Source organism: Sebastes umbrosus, chromosome 19 (genome assembly GCF_015220745.1).
Source record: "Sebastes umbrosus isolate fSebUmb1 chromosome 19, fSebUmb1.pri, whole genome shotgun sequence".
NCBI classification, from domain to species: Eukaryota; Metazoa; Chordata; class Actinopteri; order Perciformes; family Sebastidae; genus Sebastes; species Sebastes umbrosus.
Genome location: NC_051287.1, coordinates 6,189,155 through 6,217,148, shown reverse-complemented (window position 1 = coordinate 6,217,148; position 27,994 = coordinate 6,189,155). Strand labels below are relative to the sequence as shown.

At 38.0% G+C, this 27,994-nt stretch overlaps 1 protein-coding gene across 2 annotated transcripts; it reads left to right on the top strand.

Annotated features, from left to right (window-relative positions):
- Nucleotides 1-5: 5 nt before the first annotated feature.
- syk (spleen tyrosine kinase) lies at nucleotides 6-27,994 on the top strand. 2 transcript variants are annotated; one of them, XM_037753323.1, is made up of 15 exons: nucleotides 6-119; nucleotides 9,789-9,917; nucleotides 13,501-13,960; nucleotides 14,936-15,096; nucleotides 19,018-19,156; nucleotides 19,838-19,919; nucleotides 20,054-20,106; nucleotides 21,657-21,719; nucleotides 23,094-23,172; nucleotides 24,274-24,433; nucleotides 25,635-25,844; nucleotides 26,206-26,395; nucleotides 26,502-26,642; nucleotides 26,872-26,984; nucleotides 27,675-27,994. In XM_037753323.1, the coding sequence occupies exons 3-15, from the start codon at nucleotides 13,559-13,561 to the stop codon at nucleotides 27,745-27,747; spliced, it is 1,866 nt and encodes a 621-aa protein (XP_037609251.1). In that variant the 5' UTR covers nucleotides 6-119; nucleotides 9,789-9,917; nucleotides 13,501-13,558; the 3' UTR covers nucleotides 27,748-27,994. The 2 variants fall into 2 exon arrangements, with proteins under 2 accessions (XP_037609251.1, XP_037609250.1); XM_037753322.1 differs by lacking the exon at nucleotides 6-119 and having other exon boundaries at nucleotides 9,630-9,917.

The window sequence follows — 27,994 nt, the reverse complement described above, 5'->3', positions numbered from 1 at the left end:
TAAACAGAGTGATGAGAGGATGCTGAGAAGTTCTAGTCGACCTTACAGAATAAAGCATCCTATCAATGGGGTGACAGAGAGGCGACTAACTGGAACAAATGGACAGCTCTGCAGAGAGGGTGAGTAGACTGCATATATGACCCATTTAACAGCTGCATGCTCACAGTTTCATCGCTATGCATCATTTATTTGCATGCATGAAACAGCAGAGATGGAGAGTGTTAAAGAGACGATGCTCATGGTGAGATGATGCAGTAGAGGAATTAAACGACGTAGGTAATGCGGAGGAATTAATGAGACAAAACCAGAGATCCGCCTCCCTGATGATCATCACTGAAGGGAGAAATTATACATAATATAATATAAGATAAAATAAGATATTCCTTTATTAGTCCCGCAGTGGGGACATGTGCAGTGTACAGCAGCAAAGGGGAGAGTGCAAAAAACAAGATGCATCAGCTAACACAGTAAAAAAAGAGATAAACAAAGTGTAACAAAATATGAACCATTTAAATAGAAGGAAGTATAAAAATAGGAGCAGTATATACAGTATTGACAATAAATAGACTATTAATAAAATAGCACAAGTGGAAAATGATATTGCACAGTGAGAATGAAATGAAATTCCACCTGAAAATATCAGGTTAATATCAGTTAAAATAACAATTTAGTTAAAAAACTAAATATGTAATATAATAAAATAATAAAATAATCCAATATATTTCTGAAAAACCAGCTCATTATTACAAAATCTTATTTCATCCTGCTTCTTTTCACAATACAGTCTAAACATTACGTATTAAATAAATAGACAAATATATAATATGACTAAATAGAGACAAAATAAGATAATATAAGATAAAATAAGATATTCCTTTATTAGTCCCGCAGTGGGGAAATGTGCAGTGTACAGCAGCAAAGGGGATAGTGCAAAAAACAAGATGCATCAGCTAACACAGTAAAAAAAGAGCAAAACAAAGTGTAACAAAATATGAACCATTTAAATAGAAGGAAGTATAAAAATAGGAGCAGTATATCCAGTATTGACAATAAACAGACTATTAACAAAATTGCACAAGTGGGAAATGATATTGCACAGTGAGAATGAATGAAATTCCACCTGAAAATATGGCACAGTATGAATTACACCTTAGTAGTAATAATAATAATGATATTGCACAGTCATTATACAGTATAGTGCAGTAGTCAATGCCAGGTGACAATCATTTTTTTTGAGAACACTTGTAAGCGTAAACTGCCACCATTAGATCGGGAAGAATCGCATCTCCAGGACCCCCGCTTCGGTACCAAATGACCATTACAGCCATCGTTCGATACCTGTGGTATCGCAGAAAACGAGTACCGTCACATTTTTCGAATTTTGGTACCGAGTTGGTACTGAAGTATCGGTTTTCGTGACATCCCTAGTGCAGAGAACAGTACCCTAACCCTACCCCAAAGCTGGAGCAGAAGCCAGGGTCGGATTGACCCATGAGGGGCCCCAGTGGGCAAATTATCAACTGAAATGATAAAAGTTATTAGTATTATGACACAGGAGCAACCTAAAAGGTTCTTAGTTCAGGTTCAGTCGATATGGTGTTCCTGTTCCTACATGTAGTGTTACCAAAGACATTTGCAATAACCACAAACTAGTTGCTTCACAGTGACTCTGGAGAACTTCAGGCCTCTTGAGGATCTGGAGCCCCGGGGCACTTTCCTGCTTTGCCTTGTTGGTGATCCACAACACGTTCTCACTCCCAACTCGTCAAATACCGCCGGTTGGTCAGTGCCCTTCGGCATCGGAGACAGACGTACGGCCGGGGTAGCCCTCTTGCGTTACTTTTAAACGGACTGGGGACGGCGTTACATGCATAGTGTCCTTTCAAAGTAAACTTCCGTTTTCACATGAAGTTAGGCAACACAACCACTTAGGTTAGGGTTAGGAAACAGTCGTGGTCGACATTAACTTCACTGACTAGCGACTCATAGGACTCACAGTGTGGGGTCAGATCAGTCTCAATATTCATGAATGCACATGGAAGGATTCACAAATGTATTTTGTGATTTATATATAATAACTCTCCACAAAAATATTTTTCAATGCACACAAAAATAGTTATCGTATATAAATGTAAAAAAAAAATCCACATAAAAAAAAAAATAAAGTTCACAAATATATTTCTGACGCACAAAGAAATATGTCTTGTTTTAAATAAATGTAATAGAAATCCACAAATATATGTATTTAAAAGTATTCGCAATTTTCATTGTAATTATTTAAAACAAGACGCATCAGAAATATATTTGTGAACCTTATTTTTTTATGTGGATTTTTTTTTTACATTTATATACAACGATAACTATTTTTGTGTCCATTGAATATTATTTTTGTGGAGAGAGTCATTTATATATAAATCACAAAATACATTTGTGAATCTTTCTGTGTGCGTTCATTAATACTGAGACTGATCTGACCCCATATCACAGGACTGACGATACCGACGAGTCACATGACTAACGACTGACGTGACAAAATAAGTCAGTGTTACTTTTAGTTTCACACAGGACACAAACACCGGCCTCCTCGTTGAAAGTGTTTGGTTTCAAGATATACAGTATGTCTCTACCTCCACCCCAATACAATAGAGGTGAATGGAATTTGGTTTGGGCTGATCACAACATGAACAGTTTCTTAATTGATTTTCCAGAAAATGCACTATAATATAACCTACAGCAGTATCACAAACTGAAATTGCATATAGCTAATAAAGATATTATTCACATCACAGATTCCTAATTTGAAGAATTTTTAGAGGTCTGATGATGCAAAAGTATTTCAAGAACAAGAAAACAAGCAAAAAATATAGAAAAGTCAGACAGTGTAAACATAATTTAGTGTCACAGAAATGTTTTCGATGACTTTTTCTTTCTTTTTTAAAATATATTTTTGATGAAGTTGTGATCACTCTGATTATTTTGGGGACTACTTGTGGGTCATTGACATGTTATAACTGGTTCAGATGATTCAGGTGGATAATTTGTGTGAAAGGGATGAAGAATGGAAACTTGGATGTTATTGTCAATAAAAAAAAAGGTCTGATTGCAGCGTTAGTGTGTTACTGTGACACGGGTCTAGCCTTCTCACAGTGGCAGATCAGTAAGCTTTCTAGAGAAATGTATTTCCGTTTAAGAGATGCATTTCTGGCAATGACATCGGTGGAAATCACCGGCTTTACTATTGTTAGAAATGTAACAGAGAAGAGAAAATGTTTAGGGCCACTTTAATCAGTTAAATATGCAGAAATGAAACTGTCCAGTGTACAGTACAGTAACATGCTCCTGTGTTACCCTGTTGGTGACCTGTACAAAAGTGGCTTATCTCAAGCAAGCTGTATTTGACATCTTAAATCTTTAGTGTGTTCATTAGAGAACATTTGTCATGGTTTGTTCTACCGCATAACACTGAAAACAGCCACAAATGAATCTATTCACTTATTTTTCTTTATCATTTCACACTTTTATTTCTTTTACTCATGTGTTTCCTCCTTTTTTGCCCTTTTGCCTTTTCACATAATTCAATGTGTCAACATTTTCGAGGTAGAAAACCAACTTCAAGACAGGAAGTAGTGACTTTAATCGGAATTTTACCATTCAGTGCAATGTACAGTAATTAATCAGCAATGCTGCTGATTTACTGTATATATTGATCCTTTTGCACATGCCTGATGACAGACATCAGTGTAGTGATTGTCCAGAACTGTCTGTAAAGTTGAAGTGTGAGTGCAATAAAATATGAACAGTAAAACTGATCCTTTTTTTGTCATTTATCCATTTTGATTTTTTCATACTCTTACATCTGTTTTTTCATGAAATGTCTTATAAGCCCCAACAGGCTTATGACATTTAGTGTCTTTTTTGTCACCTTTAGAACTTGTATGTTCTGTGCTTTGTCATTCTTTATGTTTACAAGGAAATGAACTGTGCACACTGGAGGTAACAAACTAGATGACATCCATCAGACATTTAGTTTGAGAATGAAAGAGTTAAAATCAGATTATAGGATGATAAAATGGGGTGAGGATAAGATCTGCTCTCGAAAGTGAAAGGACTGAAAAAGGGAATTGCTAACCAACTTAACCCTCTGAGACCCACAAGAGACCCGTTTTTGTCTTTTTTTAGGGGGGTCCAGGGGGTCTTTAGGGGGAGATAGCAGGTCAGCAGTAGATGTCACATAGAAGTGGTGTACATCATCTGAAAGCTGGGAACCTGAAGATTAATTTGAGATACAGCTCAGCACTGTGTGTCAAATTGTTCTAAGGGTTTAGAACATTATGATCGAAGTATATGATGGTCATCCCCATGCTCTATTATGTCTCATATGTTGTTGCAGCAATTTTTGGGTTGATATTTATTACACAGATTTGGTGCTAAATTTAACCATTTTTTTCCACTCGAGAATTGATAAAAAATGACTAATATTCCCTCCAAAATACCACATTAAGACACCAAGACCTTGAGGAACACCATAGAAAAAGCCATGCTGTGATTTGGTATTAAAAACTTTGGACATTTGGAGATTTCTGCAAGAATTGCATTTTTCGGCGATTGGTTGGCGAGCACTTCTGTTGTGTAAACTGCTCAGAAACCCCCTTATTGTCAATCTACCTAGGAAAACCATCCATCCTCTGAATGTTCTAGGTCTCTAGTTTGTGGCTGTAAAGTTTCATGAGGCTGTGATTATCCCAGAGGTCACCACAGGTCATTTTAGACAGTGAGGTCAAGTCTCAAAAAAATGATATCACTACAATGAAATGTCTCCTATGGGGATTAACATCATCACACATGAATACAGTTGGGCTCATTGGATCCACAAGAGTCTCAGCTTTACAGTGATACACAATTTATGCAATTCAAGACTGTTTAGGGACCCCAGTATGCAGAACTATTCAGATACACCATTTTAGAATAGGTGAAAATAACACATTTATACTACATGTGATTATCATAAAGTGGGCATGTCTGTAAAGGGGAGCCTCGTGGGTAACCATAGAAAAAGTTTTCATTCACATACCTTGAGGTCAGAGGTCAAGGGACCCCTTTGAAAATGGTCATGCCAGTTTTTCCTCGCTTATATTTAGCCCAACTTTGGTAGCGTTATTTAGCCTCCTTCCCGACATGGTATGAACCTACTAGAGCCTCTGAAAGACAGTAAAGATGATCGCCCACGATCCTGCTGGTCTCAGAGGGTTAAAGTAATTACTTCAGTTGGTGGCATCTCTGCTTTCTGTTTGTAATATTAGTATTTGTATTTTGATGCCATGGCAGCGTTGTTTTTTTTAAACTTTCTTGCCAATAAAGCATCTTTAAATTGTCTACCCAGAAAAAACAAGGGAATTTCTTTACGGCAAACCAACAATTGTTAATAATAGAAAACAGGAACTTGACAGAAACAAAAAAGAGAACTGCAACTCGCCCGGACATACAGTTAGAACATCTGAAGAACTCAAAACCTATTTATTCCCTTTGCACAGCTGTTCTGCTCTAACGGAGCTCCGTCAAGCATGCTTACATTTGTTTAATCAAATTAAAATATTTCTCTTTGAATTGGCTTTGGGTGGGTCCATATATATTTTTTAGACTTTACATGGCTCTGTATCATTTAGCTGTGTCGGTAAAAGTAGAAAAAGAGGCCACCGTGGTCTGCAGTCGTCTGTGGGAACTTCAGTACTTTGTGATGAAGGGGGGGGGGGGTCTAAATCCTCTCTAAAGCTTCCTGCCACAGCAGATCCACCCTGACGCTCGTCTCCACTAATATTAGGTAACACTTCAGACATTGAAATAAAGCATATCAATTAACTTTGTATTCTTTCCCTGGAAATGTATTAAATAAATTACAAGCTATTGGGAAATATAATTATTAAATAATGTTTATAATAAAGTCATTTTTGATACATTTTGAGATAAATATTGGGGTAATTTGGCAGTAATTCCAATGAAATTTCAAATAGGTTACTTGCTAATTATCACCATGAAATTTGCAGACCTATAAAATGAAGTGTTACAGATTTCCTTCATTGAGACCTACAGTGTGTAGATCCCCTTCAAGGCCACATTTCAATTGAGGTGAGAACGGCTGAGGAAGTGAAGACAGTCGACTTCCTCTAGTTGGAAGAGACATGAGCAGGAAGGTCGCAGTACGGAGACCACAAAGAGTCAAGTAGACATCGTATGGTGAGATTTTCCATCCCTGAGTGCATCAACTCCAAACAAACCTGAACCACCTTGAAGATGAACTACAGTCTGTCTGTAGCCTATTTTAGCTTCAAATGTCACCGTGTTGCACAATCTCTGCCTCGCTGTGTTGTAGACAGCGTTGCTGTTTTCCTTTTAACTTTGATGTAGATCGTTGTAGCAGGATCGAGAAAATTATACTTTTTTCAAAAAATATTTAATTTTAGAATTTGCATGAAATTCATTTTTAGAGATTAATAAGAGACTAAAACATGGAGGTTTTTCCACGTATTCGTGTGTTTTGCTTTCAGATACAAATCTGGAAAAATAAAAGAAAATGTGTGATTGCTGCACATTGCTGCAGATTAATGTTATTTTTAATGACTTTATAATCATAAGAAAACTCAATGTGACTCAATGTGATTTTACCTTTAACTCCCAGGAAAAAAAAGTACTCTTCATTTCTCTCTCCGTCTCTCACTCACTGAGGTTCCTTTCAGACACAACGTGACAACGGCACCACTGAGCACTGAAACCCGTTATTTCCAACGGCTTGCGTTGCATCATGACGGCTTTTCACTGCGTCAACCAAAGCCCAACTTTGGGCGCTGCACGCTGTGGCGAGCGCAGCTTAAACATGAGCTCAAACTGCGCTGTGTCACGAGCATAGACTGCTCTCTTCCGCCGGGAAACGACAGCTGGTGTAGCTCTATTGTGGGATTATACACACTGTTCAGTTCCAGAAACAGGCTAAAATAACGAAAAGGGAAAAAAAGTATTAAAATTTGTCATAAATCGGTAGAAATACGGGAGAATTGTGACCCCGGGAGGAAACCGGGAGAGGGCGATGAAAAATGGAAGTCTCCCGGGAAGATCTGGAGGGTTGGCAAGTATGATAGTTAACCTTGGAGTCACTTTAGGATTAGGCAGCAAAACCACTAGAGTTAGGTTTAGACCTACATGATTGGGCTTAAAGCTTTTACAGTGAAAATGAAACGTTGTGAACACGGGACATGAACGAACAGCTGATTGTAACGTGAAAGTGAAACACGGACAGCAGTCTCCTGGATGAAAGCCTTGTGTTGTTGGACCCATCCACCTCCCCTCCTACCCGCCCGGTGTGTGTCTTTCCGCTCTTTAAAGGGGCAATATGTAAGAATCAGAAATTGCTTGTTAACAGTGACACCTTTTTTTTTTTTGTGCTTCCGTGGAGTTTGTGTTGGAGTCTGAGTGAGTTGTGGTGGGAGCTGTTTTTCTAACCGAACGTCAGCTATCGTTGCATAGTGCTAGCCCTGTAAAGCAGAGCGCGCATGACGTCACATCCGTTGGATTTTCTCGGAAAAAATCGTCCCGTATTCTCGCATTAAATTCAGCCGTCTACATGCTGATAGAGAACACAAAGAAAGTCGCGGAAGGTCTAATTTCTTTAGGTTAGGTAACAACCTGTTCACACATTGGCAATGAAAAACGCTTAAAAACATTTATACGTGTAAAAATGTACATACCGTCCCTTTAAACTACGTCATCACACTTCCAGCGCACTTTCCCTGAGCATTTACTGTTGCCACGGATCGGTTTACATTAATGGAACGCCCGGTGCGTTTCATACCGGCGCTAAAGGATGCCTTGTGCGGCGGTATCACACGCAAACGGCCGTGACAAAGCATCGGTACTGGATGCCCTGGGAATGAGAACGAGCCACAGATACCGTAGTTTTTTACCGTGTTAGATTTATTGATTGCTGTCGGGATGTTAAGAGAATTTCAACAAATATAACACAAAAAGAAAGAAAACACCTTTTAAAATTGCATTTCTCTATTTAATTGAATTGAAAGTACATTTTTAGGACATATCTATAATCAGCAAAAGGGCGGTGGTGGTGTGATGTCTGTATTTTACCGACAGTATGTTGCGAGTGTGAAACACACCAAAGCCAGCTAGCACTTCCTGATCGGTAAACATGTTTTGCTCACACATGACTGACTAACTGTCCCTACACTGCTCAGTGCTGAAGCCCATTGAGTCTACTCCTGTCGTATGAAATGTGCTATATAAATAAAACTTGATTCATTGATTAATTGATTGATAACACTCTAACACACACACACAAACAACCACACACACAGTCGTCAAGGACATTACATAGCCTACATTCATTTCCTGCAGACTTACCTTATAACCCAAACCATAACCACTACTCGCATGTGTGTCATTTAGTGCATGTTTGTGCATGTGAATGTGTGGCCCTACTGGCTAGCTCAGGACGCCATTCAGACTGCGGTTACACAGCCGAGAACTCCGTCCCGACCCACGGCGCCGTTGCGGAAGCGTAGCACTCACCCTCTGGGTCCCCCCTCAGGTTAACACTGATAGCTCGTTTAGCATTGTTGCCATTGTTTTCACTGTTGGTGTTGTTAGCACCAACTGAACCCTAAGTTTGCTCCCGATGGGCAGGCCAGCACCTCACTGGCCGCCATTGGTGCATGAATGTGTGTGTGAATGAGAATGTGTTGTTCACATGAAACGATGAAAACCAATTAATTATAATTAACTATAGTTAATAATAATGTTCTATTGAATAATCCGGTAACACTTCATTTTAATAATAATTAGCAAGTAACCTATTTGAAATTTCTTTGGAATTACTGCCAAATTACCCCAATATTTACCTCAAAATTTATCGAAAATTACTTTATTATAAACATTATTAGAAGCGGCTCTTCATCGGAGGTGGAAGACTAATAGAAGACACCTCTGATCAGGCACAAATCTCCCCATTGTGTGACTTATTGTCTACACGAATGTAACCTGGTAGCTAATGTCATGATTCTTTGAAATTTCAAATTGTGCTAATTATTATCTATTTATCAGCAGACATGGAAATAAAACATATAAATTAACTTTGTATTCTTTTTCCTGGAAATGTATTAAATATATAACCAGCTATTGGGAAATAGCAGAATATAATTATTAAATAATGTTTATAATAAAGTAATTTTTGAGGTAAATATTGGGGTAATTTGGCAGTAATTCCAAAGAAATTTCCAATAGGTTACTAATTATCACCTAATTACCATGAAATTTGCAGACCTGTAAAATGTTGCTATTTTTTTTTTAGCTTTCAGCTGCATCTCACGGTTGTCTTCATCAGTTTTTTTTCTCAAGATATTTTTTATCCAGCTACAGTAAAGTTCCCAGTGTCAACAAAAAGTTTCTCTCTCAATTAAAATACATTTTTAAAATATATATGATAAAACACATCCAAAGTTATTTGCGTTGTCACTTCTGTCACTGCAGTTGTCACATCATTTCCTGCACGCAGCAGACGTGGTGGTCAGTGTTCAGATAAAAACCAAAAAAAAAAAAGGAAGTAAAAGAATTAAATTGTCAAGGAAGTCGTTGAAATGAGGAAGCGTCAGTGCTCCACCACCTCACTATGTACCAGTACGCAGACTGACTGGTAACTGGTCCAGCTGGAGAACAGAGTCAGGATCAAACTGTGAGTGACTGACTGTTTGGATGTAGGTTTTTTGACGGCAGTATTGTTTGTTTGTCAGGAGCTGGGCTGAATTTAAGATGATCTGTTCACATGTTGCTCAGACGGCTGGCAGCTGATATGCTGACGGACTGAAAGAACCAAACTAAAGGAGGATTAACACTGGAACTACTTCAACACACTGTATACAGTAAGAGCAATATTTTCCTTTTCTGTCTGGTTAAGATAAGACTTGTCAGACTTCACTACCACAGTTTCAAAGTGTTCAACATTTTTTTGTGTAATCCAAGAATTACAGTTCCTTTTCTAACTGGATTTTATCACATCAATTCATCTCTCACTTTGCTGTTTGATGAAACAAGATCTGCCAAAGGGAGTGAGATCATTCACCGGTGCAGTTGCCCTCGTTTCAGGAAATCTTGAAATGAATAAAACATTTTTATGTGTTTCCAAGACAGAAAATTGCCCTATAATATTGCACTTTTATTAACTTACCACCACTGATTCTTACAAATGAAATTAATATTTTAAAACTCAGGAAAGGACTTGTAATATGTTGGAGGTGGAAAGTAATGGGGTACTGTACTTAAGTCCAATTTTAGGAACTATAATTTACTTACATTTCTGCTACTTAATATGTCGACTTCACTACATTTCAGAGGGCATGTGGTACTTTTTACTGGGGATGCACCGATACCGGATCTGTGACAATGGGGCTGATCTATTAAAGTCAGTGCTATGTTTATACACATTATATACTGGAATTTTTGTATTCCCTTTTGAGTTTCGACCAATTTGTTGCTGCATTAAAAAGGTTTACACTTTAATTGTAATTCCTGTTAATTTTTTTTATAGATTTTTTTTACCAAGTTATTGGTGTACGATTTCTTATTTAAATAACAATTCATTAAATTCTATGTATATATTTGTTTAACAAAGATAGGTAAGCAATGTTTAAGTCACATAAAAGAATGATCCCAGTCACATCCACACAGTGAGGCATACAGCTTATTAATTAAACACTGGTATCAGATCGATACTCGGTATCGGCCGATACCCAAAGCTCAGGTATCGCTATCGGTATCAAGACTGAAAAAGTCGGATAGGTGCATCCCTAGTTTCGACTACACTATATTTACTTTGCAGATTCAAATCTAACCTAATTTAAACACATGAGAAACTCATAAAATACAAAAAGTACCTTCTACCTTCCCCTTGTCACATTTGTCACACAGAGCAGTTCCCCTCTAAACTTAACAGATGTTTTCATTTAAATAATAGTTTGAAACCAAATAATAGTTTAGACTAAATAGACTAAATAATAGTTTGAGACCAAAAGGGATAAAAGGTATTATTTCATTGATGTGTGTAGCACAACTTTGTCTTTGCTTCTTTCCAACCACATTAATCATCTCACGACTTCCCCAGATTTCCCGCCCAACTACATGTTAACAAGGTTGATAAAATGTGAATAAAGAATTACATAATATAAACACAGTATTGTAGCGGTGAAGCCATTTCCATCATTTTCATGTAAATGGCCACAAAGAAAACTTAGCCTCAAATAGGCCTTTTGGGAAAAAAAAATAAATTATTAGTGCAATTACAGTATCTTTCAACATCGATGTATACAATTCTGAAAACGCTCTGAAACATTATAAAACATCAATAACAAAAATAGAATAAAAAAATACAAAAATTGTAACATATTTGTAACATATTTGGTCTTTTACAATATACAATTTACATTTATTTAAAAATACTATAATTGTACTAATAATTGTACTAATTGCAATAATTGTAGAGTGTAGAGAAGGGTGTTCCTGCAAAAGAGCAGCTGTATGATAATAAAATAAAAAGTTATATGTTCTTGTGACAACAAGCTAGCAATAATAACGGGTCCCTGGCACCAGCTGAGTTCATCCAACAGACTTAAAGCTGCATTAATCAACATTTTTTTTGAATATTATATTATATTAATGGATCAACAATGGGAACTACCTCCTGAGAAGTAACGGTGCCTTCAAATGAAACTCATGAGCTCGTTTTACAACACGGGAAGTCGTGTACACGATATGCTTGGCGTTCAAGTGGTTAAGTCGTGAAGAACATTGCTGCCAAGCAACGGCAATATTAACGTTACTGTCGGCGTCTAGAAGCCACAGAGGCTAACGATTTAGCAAGCTAGCAAGTGGGTAACATAATGCAGTAAATGCAAAAGCATGATGACAGAGGAAAAAAAGGAGTCCGTTGGGAATATCAACATTTTTCTCAGACCTATTGTAAAATTACAAAGAAAAATAATATAAGACTAAAATTATAATATATTAACTTATTATGCACTGAAAAATGAACTTTCATGGCCGCCGCCATTTCTGACAACGTCCACAAACACGTCACAACTTGTGAAGCTTTCAGAAAGTTTCCACTTAACGAGGTCGTGAACACCACAAGAGGTGGGCGTTCAAATGGACGACCCCATTTGAAGACACCACAATTTTACATTGCAAACAAATGTCGTACCACTGCAGCATCGGTTCCCCTTTCACATGGTTGATTTATCACTTGTCAAAAAGTAAATTTAAGATATCTACAAACACAATAAGGGTGCTTTGAAACACGTTTCCATAGATTTCCTGAACTGGCCCTTCAAAACGCATGTTGAGGATACGACATGCTCCTTATTCAGACTGTTGTATGTTTTAGATATTGAATGAAATAATCAGTTATTGGACAGAACAGCTTCTTAAAACTGATCACAAACTAACTTGCCACAGTGGTCAAGCTTGAAAAACTCTCTGGCATCTGTAAGACTGCAGACATGCAAGACTGCAGTGCTTAGGCGTTTGCACAGGTGTCTTCATGTCACTGTATTGTGGTTACTCTGGTTACGGTAACAAGCATCTCTCTGTGAAAAAGTGTAGACACGTTTTTATGGCTCAAGGCCTTAAGTGTTACTTTTCAGTGTTGCCCTGCTAGTGCAGTACAACAGTGGTGCGATGCTGATCAGTCTGTAGATTGTTGGATGGACAGGGTGCTAAAATAATCCTTTGACGTGATGAAATCTAATGTTTGTAGCAAGCTGCAGGCATTTTGTTAGCGATTCAGCCCTTGGTTGCATATTGTGGCGCTGATTGGTTTCCCCTCACAAACATGTGTGACCAACTACTGGCCACATTGTCTTTAGATTTGGTATTGACATTCATGGAGTGAAGGGTTGCATGATTTATCAGTCATCCTGTTGAACTCAATATTTTGTGACTCCATTTTTCATTCTTTAGGCTGCATATTTTAAAGGTCCCATATTGTAAAAAAAGTGAGATTTTCATGTCTTTTATATTATAAGCAGGTTTAAGTGCTATATAAATACTGTTAAACTATCAAAGCGCTCAATATACGGAGAAATACACACAGCCCGTATTCAGAAATTGTGCGTTTGAAACAAGCCGTTAGGATTTCTGTCCATTTGTGATGTCACAAATATACAATATATAGACCATTAACACGGTTTTAAACATAAATGTTCTAAATGTGTCCCAGTTTATTTCCTGTTGCAGTGTATGTGAATAACATCAGCTGACAGGAAGTAAACATGGACCCAAGCTGTTACCTAGCAACACAATTCAGTTTTTGAACATTACAGCATGTAAACATGTTCTAGTAGAAACACAAAATACAAGTATGAACCTGAAAATGAGCACGATATGGGACCTTTAGCAGTATTTTTTTCAGAGTAAATTAATCTTGATTGTTATTCTACTTTTGCTTTTAAGGGTTAATTGCATCCTTCGTTTGAGGACTTAAAAAGGGAGCCCCAATCCAGAAGCCAACATGGCTGACGTGGTGAACACATTGCCATTCTTCTATGGCAACATCACCAGGGAAGAGGCGGAGGAATACCTGCGGCATGCGACCACGACCAGCGGCTTATACCTTCTACGGCAAAGCAGAAACTATCTCGGAGGCTTCGCGCTGTCCGTGTTGCATTCCAACCGCATCTACCACTACACCATCGAAAGAGAACCCAATGAAACGTTCGCCATCGCTGGCGGTAAGAGCCACAGGACCCCCGTGGATGTGATTGACTACCACTCCCAGGAGATGGACGGCCTCGTGTGTCTGCTAAAGAAGCCCTGCAACAGGCCCAGAAACATGCAGCCGAAGGTGGGGCCGTTTGAGGACCTGAAGGAAAAACTGATCCGGGAGTACGTGAAGCAGACGTGGAATCTGCAGGTTAGTTCCGGCTCTATCCAGAAGGAAGGTCATTTAGGCCCTGTTCACACCTGATATTAACATGCGTCCTGAGTGATCCGAACACAAGTGGACAGCTTTAAGTACGTCTGTTCACACCTCGCATTAGGATCCACATGAGTGGCCACTTGTGATCTGATCTCACTTCCCCGCTCTATATGCAAATAAACAAGTAGTAAACACACGGCTAATACAGCAGATGTTGTGATGTAATATTACAGGAATGTCTGTAGTAATATCCTACATATTCGTGAATTTGGGTACATTTTATTAACATTTTATTAACATCAAAATCCGCCGGGGAGGAAAGCAGGCAGGCGGGTATCAGCTCCTTGCAAAGCAGCAGAACAGAAACACAGACACATCTTCGACAGTAGGATAAAAATAATGCACTTCCTGTGCCTAATCTGATAGTCTGTAGATATGTAGCCTAAAGATTAGATATATTTTTATAAAATACAGCTGTAGCGACAGCAGAATACAGTAGAGCACAGAGGCCGTTTCCATGCTGCGAGACAGACAAGTGCTCGTCTGCCTGTCTATTCACATGAGGAGCTCAGAGACCCTGTGGATCCCAGCAGGACGTCAGTTGAGTAGGCGGTCCTTAATGTGGCCGAGGACACGTTCGCGTACACACTGCTAAAAGAATATGGCCATATGTGGCCTAGACCACCCCTGAATGTGGTCTGAAAGATCCGATCTCAATGGGTCTTGAGTGCGTTCACATCTGTACTTAGAACTGTCCACTTGTGATCCGATCACTGAGGACGCATGTTAATACCAGGTCTGAACAGGGCCTATGTTCAGAGCACACTTCCAATTTTGCAAACATAAGTAAAGATGGCAACAGTAGAGGTGGTTACTATAATAGTGTTGTTGAGAACACGTCAGAAAAGCTCGGCCTGAATATTGTTCTTATTAGAAGCGCTTGCTCATAGCTCATGTGTGTGTGTGCAGGGAGCAGCTCTGGAGCAGGCCATCATCAGCCAGAGGCCTCAGCTGGAGAAGCTCATTTCCACCACTGCACACGAAAAAATGCCCTGGTTCCACGGATCGATATCACGAGAAGACTCTGAGCCCCGGCTTCAAAAAGGCTCCCGTACAAGTGGAAAATTCCTGTAAGTATTTTACAAGTGTCTTTGGCTGTGTATACAGTAAATGGTGTGAAATTAATTGTATCAAATCCATCCAAATTTGACCAATTATTTCACTATTTTTGAGAATCTTGCAAATTTCTCCAGAGCTCACAATATCCATAACATGCTCAGAGAATATACCCATAAACACCTCCACTCTCCACATTGAATAATCACATTCACATCCACCGTTATGACCCAGGTCACACAAAATTCAGCCGATTAGACTGTTGCCAGGCTATTAAATAGGCGTTATCGGTCGCTATAAGCCTCATAGATGTTGGTCAATAGGGGTAGCCTTTTTGTTTGTGTTCAAAATGTAACGTTTCATTCGGTTTTAAAACGTGTTAGAACGTGTTGCTTTTAAGTTTCACTTTCACTTTTACAACACAGTAGGCCCCAAATGACCCACATCTATGGTGCTTATAGCGACTGATAACGCCTATTTAATGGCCTAATAACAGTCGAATCCGATGCTAAGATACAAGGTTCTTCCTGCGTTGGTGAGTGATTTTAGCTAGAGGTTGGTAGACGGACAACAATGGAAGACGTAGCACTGATATTGTTGTTACTGAATTTCTTTTTAAGTATACTGTATATGCACACACAACAACTACGTACATCAGTAATATTGCTTTGTATTCTATTTAATTCAATACATTAAATGTTTAAAATGTGTCTTCTGCTTTGCTATTTAAACAAAGTGAGTGTAGAGTATCTGGCTGCTGCAGCTTCAGTTGAAAGGCAGCGAGTGGTCTCGGCTGAAGAAACACAGAGGACACACACCTCAGCACACAGACACCCACACACACACAAACACACACACACACACACACTGTGGTTTCCGCTCTGACAGTTTGCAAAGGACTTCCTGAAGTAGCCAAACAAGAGGAAGAATGACAGCAGGGCGACATGCGACTGTTCTGTCCTTTTTCCTCACGAAGCGTAGATAGAAACATTTTGTTTCCACCGAAACACGTTTCATGTTACGATTAAAGCTTTACATCAAGTCACCTGCAAAGTTTCAGTGCTGGCTTCCTAGAGTGGCAAATAACAGCTAACAAAAACACTATTATAATTGGTAAGGCTATATTTTTAGATATTTTAATTTCCATAATATTTTTTAATTTTCTATGTTTATAATTTATTTATTTTAGATTCTTTTTTGGGGGCTTTTATTCCTTTAATGACAGAGACAGATATCTTTTTTTGAAAGGGGGAGAGAGAGGGGATGACATGCAGCAAAGGGCCACAGTAGGGTTGAAACCCTGGGCCGCTGCGGTAAGGACTTAGCCTTGGTATATGGGGGGCCTGCTCTACCAGGTGAGCTACCACAGCGCCCCCATTTTCTATGTTTTTATAATATAATTTAGATCACAGAAGAGACGAGCATAGTTATAAATAATGACACAGAGACCAACGATTTAAGTTCCTGTTTAGTGTCTGAAACAAGGCTCTTGTCTTTGTTACTGTAATGTCTTCAGATCCTAATGTTTGAACATATTTCACCCATTTATCAACCAGCTGATGTGATACTGTGTGTGGTACCAACTAAATACTATTAAAACTTTCCCTGGTGGCAAATATCAAAAAGTAAAATAGATAACATGATTATTATTTCAAAACAAGATGCTCTACAGGATCATGAAGATTAAAATATTTCAAGACTAAAACAATAGAGATATATATTTATATTTATTTCTTTTATTTATTTAACTATTCAAATTAATTGTTGAAGGTATAATTGCTGTTTGAAATCCTTTTCTGCACTACTGGTGGAGAAATACTAAACTCCACTCTATAAAACTATAACTCGATTAATAGTCGTTGCCTAGAGACGGTTATATATTAAGACATTTAGTACAACAATATAAAAACATGTAATTTAAGATTATTATTATAGCATATATTATTATTAAGATTATTATTTTTTCAAACACCAAATTATGGCATGTGTTTTTCCACCTAAAAATGACATTTAAAATGCAACTGATGATTTCATATTTTCAAATGTAAATAAATGTGATATTTTACATGTGAAATGTCTTGAAACCACAAACGCCTTTAACAGTATGTGACATCTGTGTGTGATAAACCACATGTGCTGATCTGGATTAATTTCATGTAATATGTATTTTCAATTTAATTTAATTTAATTTAATTTAATTTAATTTAATTTAATTTAATTTAATTATTATTATTACTTTGAATCATATTTTTCTGTAAATTCATGTATGTTTGCTTTATCATTTTCATCTTGGTAAAACTGTTGAAACTTTGCATTTGCACAAATATTAATATCAAACAATGAGTAAAAATACAGATAAATAATAGACTATATGAGAGTTGTTTATCATTGTGTGACACAGAGAGGTGATTTCTCACAAAAAAAAAATAGGATGCATTTTAGTTTTGTGTAAATATTTAAATATATTTATCTAAAGTTTAAAATTTGCAGGTTGTGGCCAATCGTGTTACACGGTGTGAGCAAATAAGAGTAATTCATAACAATATGAGGAAGAGTTCTTATTGAAAACTGTCACTTCAAAGGTTAAAATATCTTAAAAGTGCATCCATCACAATTGTCTAAACCATAAACCACAAGCATTGTAGTGGATATATAAATAATCTTGTTACATGTCTACAGACTCACTCATGTCAAGCTTTTCTCAATGTACCTCAATGTATTTCCTGTATTCTTGATCTTTGTACTGATACAATTGTTGTTACGAATGTTCTCTATAATATATTGTTTATTTTTAAGGCATTTGTTGGATGGGCAGTTTAAAACCGTGTTCAATACCATCTGTTACTACACACAGTAGCTGTAACTCAATGGATGTGGTAATAGTGTTGAAACCTTGGGCTGAAACTGTTGCAATGGTTCGGTTAAAAACTTGTTGTTTTGAGTTTATTTATTTTTATTTAACCTTTATTTAACCAGGCAATTAAGAACACATTCTTGGGTTGGTGTTGAGCATCACTCTTGACATATAATGATTCTTAATAACCTTGCACTCACTTGCGGTGATGTGTCTTTAACTGCACTGGGTTACCACCCAGAGGCTCTGATGTGTGCTAATGACACAACGTCCTGTGTTTATGGGAAAGCTTGAGGTTGAAATTTCATGGTATTTAGGTGATAATAAGAAAGTAACATATTTTAAATTTCTTTGGAATTACTGCCAAATTACCCCAATATTTACCTCAAAATGTATCGGAAATTACTTTATTATAAACATTATTTAATATTTGTAGTAGTAATCATATTTCTATTATTATTACTGATACTATTACTGCTATAATTATTATTACTAGTAGTCATATTTCTATTATTATTACTGTTACTATTACTGCTATTATTATTATTAGTAGTAGTAGTAGTCACATTTATATTATTAATACTGCTAATATTATTATTAGTAGTAGTCATATTTCTCTTATTATTACTGCTACTATTATTAGTAGTAGTCATATTTCTATTATTATTACTGCTATTATTACTGCTATTTCTACTATCACTCTATTATATCCATCGCTATTGATTATTGTTGTCAGTCCTATTTGTATTACTACTTATAGCTGTTGTGCTATTATTGTGGTTGCTTTGCGTCTCTCTCTCTCAACCCAACCGGTCGAGGCCGCCCACCCAGAGCCTGGTTCTGCCCGAGGTTTATACCCGTTAGAGGGAAGTTTTTTCTTGCCACTGTCGCACTGAGTGCATGCTCACGGGGGATCTCTTGTAGGGTCTCTAAATTATAGAGTACGGTCCAGACCTGCTCTATACGAAAAGCATCTTGAGATAACTCCTGTTATGATTTGACGCTATATAAAAAATGAATTGAATTGAATTTTACACCTACTTGAATTAATTTCTTCTTTTTCTTCTTCTTGTGAGTGCAGGATCCGACAGAGAGATTTGAATGGATCCTACGCTCTGTGTTTACTCCACGAAGGACAAGTCATGCATTATCGCATTGACAAGGACAGGAATAGCAAGCTCTCGATCCCGGATGGCAAAAAGTTTGACACCCTGTGGCAGGTAAACAATGTTTTTTTCATATTTCTGGTTATTTTAAAGCTGAAGTAGGTGAGATTGGAGCAAATATGATTAAAAAAAGTTATTTTTATAAATGTGCCTCTGTGTCCTCCGGTGCTCCTAACGGCATCTGCAAGATTTCACAGACTGGAGGAAAACAAGCAGTCAGAGCTGATCTGAGGTCTGCTGTCCAGCTGCTGTCTATGAGAGCCGGCTGTCAATCACTTGCGAACTCCGACCAAACGGTCAAACTAGGCAGCGCTGATCAAATATGAATCAATATTATGTTACGTTAATGCCTATTTCTCGCCTAAAACGTTTTCAGAATTATCTTATAGTGCACGGTTTAGCTGTAAAATGAGAAAGTTTGTGACACCGCCGCCATTGTGAAATCTAGTGAAGGAACGCAAAGTACTGGTCACATGACTGGAGCACAGCCAATAGGAACGCTCTCTCAATGAAATGACCTGTGATTGGTCAAAGTCTCCCGTCACGGGCTAGATTTAGCCTGAAAACAGAGCCATGAGGAGGAGCAGAAGTCTAGTTATCTCTCAGAACACTTGAATTACAATATGCTGAAAGGTTATTATGGAATTTTTGCCCAATGATGCCAAAAGTATACTGCCTACTGCCACTTTAACGTTGATGTTTAACTATGACTATTAATTTCTCTCCTTACCACAGCTGGTGGAGCACTACTCATACAAACCAGACGGCCTGCTGCGAGTGCTAACAGAACCCTGTCCAAGACCTGAGGGAGATATCGGTAAAAACAAATGCTCACAACTAAAGCAAGACTGTCATTCAAACAGTATACTGCATATTAATTAATATCTAACAACTAAAAGTATAGGAATGTATTCAAATCTGATCTACATTTGTTTTATGCTGTGTTCATAGGGTTGATAGGACGGCCACTACTCCCACGGGACCACCCTGGATTAACCGCCTTTGTAAGTTTTGTGTAATTAATTCATTTGCATATTCTCATGGTCTAAAAAACAGGAAGTAAGGTCATCCACTCACATGTGTGTCTAACCAAAGGAAATGAGGACGCCACCTGTACACCCGCCAGCTAGCTTGAAACATGTCTGTTCATCTTCTCGCATGTGGACGACTAATATTGAAAGAGTTGGTTCACCAAAAAAAAAAACCGTACTTTCTCACTTGGTATTTTTTCTTATTTATTAGAAGTGCTCTATAGGGTGGCCTTAAAATTGAGAAAACATAATGCGTAGTGCCATAGAGGATGCCCTATATGGTAGGAAATGTTCAGCACGCTGGTGCCCCAACGCGTATTGCCGAGTCTCCAGCTGGAGGGAAGGGAGGCACGGGAGAACCAGAACCAGGATAAAACGGGGTAGACTGTCAGACCCTGCTGCTGCAGTAAAATGAGAGGTTTTCTAAAGGGACTCTGGTGCGTGGAAACACTACTGCTTTTGTCCACAAAGCCAAACACAAAATGAAAGTTCCTTGATGTAACTGTGACTATATACAAAGTGATGTGTCCATGAAGATTGTGACACAAATGTGACTTACATAGTAATGTTACCTTTGAACAGACGTAGCATATCTAAATATATCAGGAAAGGGGAAGTTGACCAAGGTTCTGCCGGGTTCCAAGCTTGCTCAATTCAGAAATCTTAAAGGTCCCATATTGTGCTCTTTTTCAGGTTCATACTTGTATTTTGTGTTTCTACTGGAGCATGTTTACATGCTGTAATGTTAAAAAAAAACTTTAATTTCTTCAAACTGTCTGCCTGAATATACCTGTATTTACCCTCTGTCTGAAACGCTCCGTTTTAGTGCATTTCAATGGAATTGCAACCGAATTGCGTTGCTAGGCAACAGTTTGGGTCCATGTTTACTTCCTGTTAGCTGAAGTTATTTACATACACTGCAACAGGAAATAAACTGGGACACATTTAGAATGTTTATATTTAAAACCGTGTAATGGTCTAAATATTGTATGTTTGTGACATCACAACGGCTTGTTTCAAACACACAATTTCTGAATACAGGCTGTGTGTGTTTCTCTGTATATTAAGCATTTTGATAGTTTAACAGTATTTATATAGCACTTAAACCTGCTTTATAATGTAAACGACCTGAAAATCTCACTTTTTACAATATGAGACCTTTAAAGATAGATATTTCCAAAACCTGGGCCAATAATCTGTCTATATGTATAGACACCACTAGAAGGAGGTCAGAAAATACGTTTTTTCATAATTTGGGTGAACCAACCCTTTTATTTTTGTCTTCCTCCTCACAGGAATACCGTACAGTAAAATGAATTTGGTAGTGTTGTATACTATATGAACAGTCTACTTCTTGTAGTTTGCAGTTGAATAAGTCAGTAAGACGACACATAATGTTGACACATCCTTGTTTGGAGCTAACCATTCTCCTGAATCTGTTTCTCCTGTAATGCATCATGCATGGCTGTAACATTACCAGGTCGCCCTCTGATAACCTATTTGTCATTTTTTGTTTTTTTTAGCACAATGCGGCAGGTGGACTTCTCTCCAAACTCAGAACTGTTCCCATACCCGGCATAAAAAAGGTGCACTAACACTCCTCATAAACCGTCTGGTCACATATAGTGTGCAACCCCCTAACCTTTCCCCCGTGTGTGATTATGCTTCAGTGTGGATTGCTGCTACTTACTAACACCGCAGTCTTACTTGCGCTTTATGTGCTTTTCTTTATCACGTCCCCTCTCCATCCCTCTGACAGATCCCAGATCAGATCAGAGCAGATAGCTTGGTAAAACCTCATTTTACAGGTCCGCAACATTCATAGGTGATAATTAGCAAGTAACCTATTTCACATTTCTTTGGAGTCACTGCCAAATTACCCCAATATTTAACTCAAAATTGATCAAAAATTACTTTATTATAAACATTATTTAATAATTATATGCTAAAATAGCATATAATGGTTAAAATAGGGCCCTTAGACTTGAGAAGCAGCTGTGCGCTGCTCTTCATCCGAGGTGGAAAACTAATAGAAGACACTTCTTATTGTCTATACACAAATGTTTTGTAATTATTTGCTAATTATTATCTATTTATCAGCAGACATGGAAATAAAGCATAATAATTAACTTAGTATTCTTTTCCTAGAAATGTATTAAATAAATTACCAGCTATTGAAAAATATAATTATTAAATAATGTTTATAATAAAGTAATTTTCGATCAATTTTGAGGTAAATATTGGGGTAATTTGGCAGTAATTCCAAATAAATTTCAAATAGGTTACTTGCTAATTATCACCTATTACCATGAAATTTGCAGACTTGTAAAATGAAGTGTTACCAAATAGTTTCACAACTGGAGCTGACTACAATTCAGTTTGTGCGACCTCATAACAGTTGGCCTACTTTACAATCTAACACCATCCAGTGGTTACTCACTGTAATTACATCCTGAACCACAGTCAGCAGCCTCTTGCTTGTTCCACATCCCTTCTTTGAACGCATATTATGATGTTAATCCCATGCATTTATATTCTCATCCTCTAATCCCATTGTATGGACATTCATACAATGCCCCCAATTAATGGACACAATGTATTACAGTGATACTGACTAGTGGCTGAATGAAAACATATTCCAGAAACCCAAATGTATTAACCTTTTGCCAATTTCATATACTTTGATTCAGAAATTGCTGTCATTTCAGTACTTTTTCTCCACTTAAGACACGGATGAATGAGTTCTGAACTTCAAATTATAATATTTGGAAGATTATTGAGCCTAAACATTCAGCAAGTATATCACTATAATACAGGTTCCATAGAAAGTGCTGCTAAATTCACTCGTTGTTGCAGTTTAGGTGACATTTCAGCAGTGCATCATGTACTGTATGTGTTTTATGTGTTTTCACTCTGTGTGGTTCTCTCAAACGTTGTCTCCTCTGATAAACTGATAACAGAACCGGGGATCTCGACACAACGCCACAGATAATCTCAATCCTTACGAAACCAGGGTGCCCAATAATCCAGGCGGCAAAGGTAAATTATTTAAGATGTAGAGGTGCAAGCATATCTTGTATTCAATAGAAAGTTGAGAATACTGCTGTTGTCGCGATTGAGAATTTAGATTAAATTAGATAAGATTCAACTTTCTTGTCATTGCACATAGTGCAAGTACAACGAAATGCAGTTTTGCATCTAACCAGAGTGCAAACTAGTAAAGTGCTGATAAGACAATATATACAAATGAGGATATATTGGTGTATATACATAGGCATATACATATATACAGATTGTAATTAAAGTGCAAGTGATCGACATGTGTTATATTCGATGAATAATAGCTTAACTATAAGATGCAGGCTGATCGGATATTGTATAACAAATTTGTATAAGCGTATTATAAACAATAGATGATTATACAGGTGGAGTTATATATATACACAGAGAGATTATGTACATAGAACTATATGCATATGGGACTAAGTGAATATATATAAGATGAATATAGGAGGGTAGATATGCCTTGTCTGCTATTACTTTGATTTCTGTAGAAAGGTACAGATACAGACAACCTTCCTTTAAATGGTCAGTCTACGCTAATTATACAACACATTTTCTATCGTATTCCTTGTAGTATCAAGCTTTGCAGTGAACGAAGGTTACAATATTGTAACCCTAGTTCTATAAGCACAGACGGAGCCCTCTACTGGACTCTATTGGTAATACTTTCCTCCAGTCACAAGCACACATTCGCCCACAGGGGATGTACCTACCCGAAACATGTGCGGACCCCACAGTATAAGGCAGCGTCCTCCACTGCCGGCCATCCCACGGTGGCGTCATTTTTCCTAGGAATAATGATGTTGTGGATATCTGAAATGACAAATTGTGAATAGGAAGAATATCACTGTGGATATCTGAAATGTTCATTTTGACTAGGAAGAACTGAATTACGGATATCAGCAATACATATCCAGTGTAGCTATCAAGTGTTAAAACGGCTTGCCACAACTTCCTCTTGCAACACAGCCCAAGATACATTGGACTCTCAGGTTTAAGAGTGCAGTACAAGACAGACTGATGTGTCAATCACTCCATCACTATCCCACTAATGTGACACGGTCATTTCTCCATCAGAGGCCATGCCAATGGACACGGAGGTATACGAGAGTCCATACGCAGACCCAGATGAACTGAGGACTTCCACAGTGGATCGCAGTCAGCTCTTCTTGGAGGATGGAGAACTGGGCTCTGGGAACTTTGGTACAGTCATGAAGGGCATCTACAAGATGAGGAAGTATGCTAAATCACACAACATCACATTATATATTATAGACATAATATTACAAGAAAAAAGTCTTAATTTAATGAGAATAAAGTCATACCATTTCAAGAAAAAAAAGTCATAATATATCGAGAATAAAGTCATAACTTTACGAGAAAAACAGTTATTTCCTCCTCCACAAAAGAGGCAGTTTCCCCATCAGGTTCTTTCTTCTTAAACGCAATTTCTTGCACAATCTTTTCAAGGTCCTGATACTGATGATAATGTGGTTATAATATTAAAACTTCTGACTTTATTCTCATAATATTCCGACTTTTTTTCCCCTAACCTCGTGACTTTATTCTCATAATATTACGACTTTTTTTTCTTGTAAACCAATGACTTTATTCTCGAAATCTTTGATTTGTTTATTTCTTTCCTCAATGTGGCCCTATTACTGTGTCGTATGACTCACGGTAGTATTTTGAGCTTGGGGATAAAATTGGCAAAATACAAGCAAAGTAATTAAAACAGCATAAAAGGAAAAATAACATGCAATTTAAGACACAACTGAGGCAATAGCCCAAGATCCTAAAATAAAATATCCTTGTTCCAGCTGTCCAAAGACACCACTCAATACCATTTCAAAATGCCATGTAAAGCCTTATTAGATGGATCCAGGGGCCCTTTTCTCTTTGCTGGGATATAAACAAGAATCGGACCTACTGTAGGATTATCACCCCTTTTATTCACCCTATTAATTGAACCAGCTTCCATCAGATGCAGATGATATAGGCTACTATATATAACCAAACCATCAATACCACTCCAAGCTATTTGACCAGTTGATGAAATAGTCAGATACCATGCTACACATCAACTAGCCAAAGTCCAAGATGGACCTGTACTCGTCTCGTTCCCAATGTAAGTCTATGGGAAAAAGTCTTTTTGGGCCCAATGGTATCACGTGACGGACACGGAAGTTGTAGTACCGCCGTTTGGCTACTGTGAAAATTGGCATCAACGACTGGTGCTCATCTTGGGGGCTTGATTATATACATATGACAATTCCCACTTGTTCTGAACGCAGCATGGTGGCACACTACATACAAAAGCACATCCACCTTTCAGCACACCGCAGCAAGTACTACTTGAAATTTATTGCATCTGTGGCGAGTGTGAACACAGACCAGGTGGCATAGTCATCACAACGCTAACCCTCCCTATGTATTAGGACGGAGAAGCCAGTTGCAGTCAAAATCCTCAAGAATGATGACAGCAACCAATCAATGCACGAGGAAATGCTGCGAGAAGCCAACGTCATGCAGCAGCTGGACAATCCGTATATTGTCCGGATGATCGGTATCTGTGAGGCAGAGAGCCTCATGTTGGTCATGGAGCTGGCCGAGCTCGGACCGCTGCACAAGTTCCTGCAGAAAAACAAGTACGTACTGCAACTAGATCCTGATCATTCTCTGGTTTGGTTTGAAATAAGATTTTCATAGAGACCAGCCTATGGCAGCGTATTATCGTTCCTAGTGTGACAAAGGATTTTATCAAAATTTTAGTTCAGTTTAAGATGAAGCAAACATTTCAACTATAATTAAAAATTATTTAAACTTTGATATTAGTATTGTATTGATAAACCACGTTCTTTCTAGTTTAAAAACTGATCTTTGTGAAACTTATGTTCAGAAATATCAAAAGATTCTTAGTGATCAGCCTGTCTTCTATGTCATTTGAGGTTTAAAATAATTACAATAGCAGTTAATGTTATAATCAAACTAACAATTGATCATCTACAGGCAAACAACCATAAAGAACATCACAGAGCTGGTCCACCAGGTGGCTGTGGGGATGAAGTACCTGGAGGAGCATAACTTCGTCCACAGGGACCTCGCTGCCAGGAACGTGCTGCTGGTGACACAGCATTACGCCAAGATCAGCGACTTTGGCCTCTCCAAAGCTGTCGCTGAGGAGCAAAACTACTACAAGGTACAGTAACTGACAAATAGTGATGATGGATGCAGTTTATTTGTAATCCGAGGCTGCAAAAGGACCAATGTAACGTGATGTTTTGTTTGTGTGTCTCCTCCACCAGGCTAAGGGTCATGGGAAGTGGCCAGTGAAATGGTATGCTCCCGAGTGTATAAACTTCTTCAAATTCTCATCCAAAAGTGATGTGTGGAGCTTCGGGGTGCTCATGTGGGAAGCCTTCTCCTACGGCCAGAAACCATACAAGGTACAAATAATCTCAAACCAACCTGAGTGGAGTCATTAATATATAAGTCACAAAATACAGTTGTGAATCCTTCTGTGTAAAATTAATATTGAGACTGATCTAACTCCATAGTGATACAAAAAAATCACTACTTATAGGAAAAATGCCAGTGATACCATTTCGAATGCATTCCTTTCAGAGGTATTGAGCAATATTTGCACCTTTAATCTGAATGTTTCACTGCTCACAGGGAATGAAAGGAAACGATGTCCTGCAGATGATTGAAAGTGGAAGCCGTATGGATTGCCCAAACAACTGTCCACAAGAGATGTATGACCTCATGAAGACCTGCTGGACATACAAGTAAGGGACAAGTTGTCTCTAAAGCTGGGCATACACTGTATACGATTTTAGAAATGTTGTCGTGTAACCCCTGCTGTACGAGTAGATCGTATGCGATGTATGTACGTCTAAAATAGAAGAAAAAAAAAAACACGGCTGGTCGGCTCCTGCGGGCCGCTCTGGCTGTGACAGTTGTACATAAAGATTGGTTTGAAAGCTCCGAGGCAGGTAAAGTTTGTTTGCTAGCAGAGGTCTGTACGGGTCACAATTCTAACAAGGCAGAAACGTGCTGTCTTGATCATCTGTGTCATCCTGTCTGCTGAAACGTCTAAAAAAAGGCAGCGGACAGTATGGCTTGTCCATTTTGCAGAGAGAATTGGAGGTTAGCTTGCTACGTTTTACTAGCTATATCTATTGTAGCCTACATTGTTATCTTGATAGCTACGCTCTGATTACTCACCGATGGCCGGTCGGGAGGAGTTAATCGGTCCTCGGTCCGCCCCTGTACACTGCACGGCAAACGACGCCCAACGAAGCTGAGATTCGGTGCGACTCAAACTGAGTCGTTTCAAAATTCGGTCCAGAAACGGACTAAAATCATACAGTGTATGCCCAGCTTTAAGTCATCACACGGTTAATAGTTGGATCAACAACACACTCTTACACCAGATAGAAATAATGTTTACTACTTTCTGTTTTCCTGTGTTGCAGGGTGGACCAAAGGCCTGGATTTAAAGTCGTTGAGCCTAGACTACGAGACTATTATTACGACATTTCACAGTGATTCTTCACATGGAGGTTATGAGATTATGCAAACCGTTGCTCGATGTGAAAAAAAATGCATTTAATCATGTATGAACGACTGGAGATGGTTATGAATTATAAATGCTGTTGTAAAGTATTGAACTTGAACTGGAGGATTAATTCTAACTTTTAAACATAATTATGCAAATGACATTTATTTTATTACTTTTCTTGTTCCTTCCTGAATGTAAACAATATGGAAGTTGTAATAAACATATGCAAGTCTA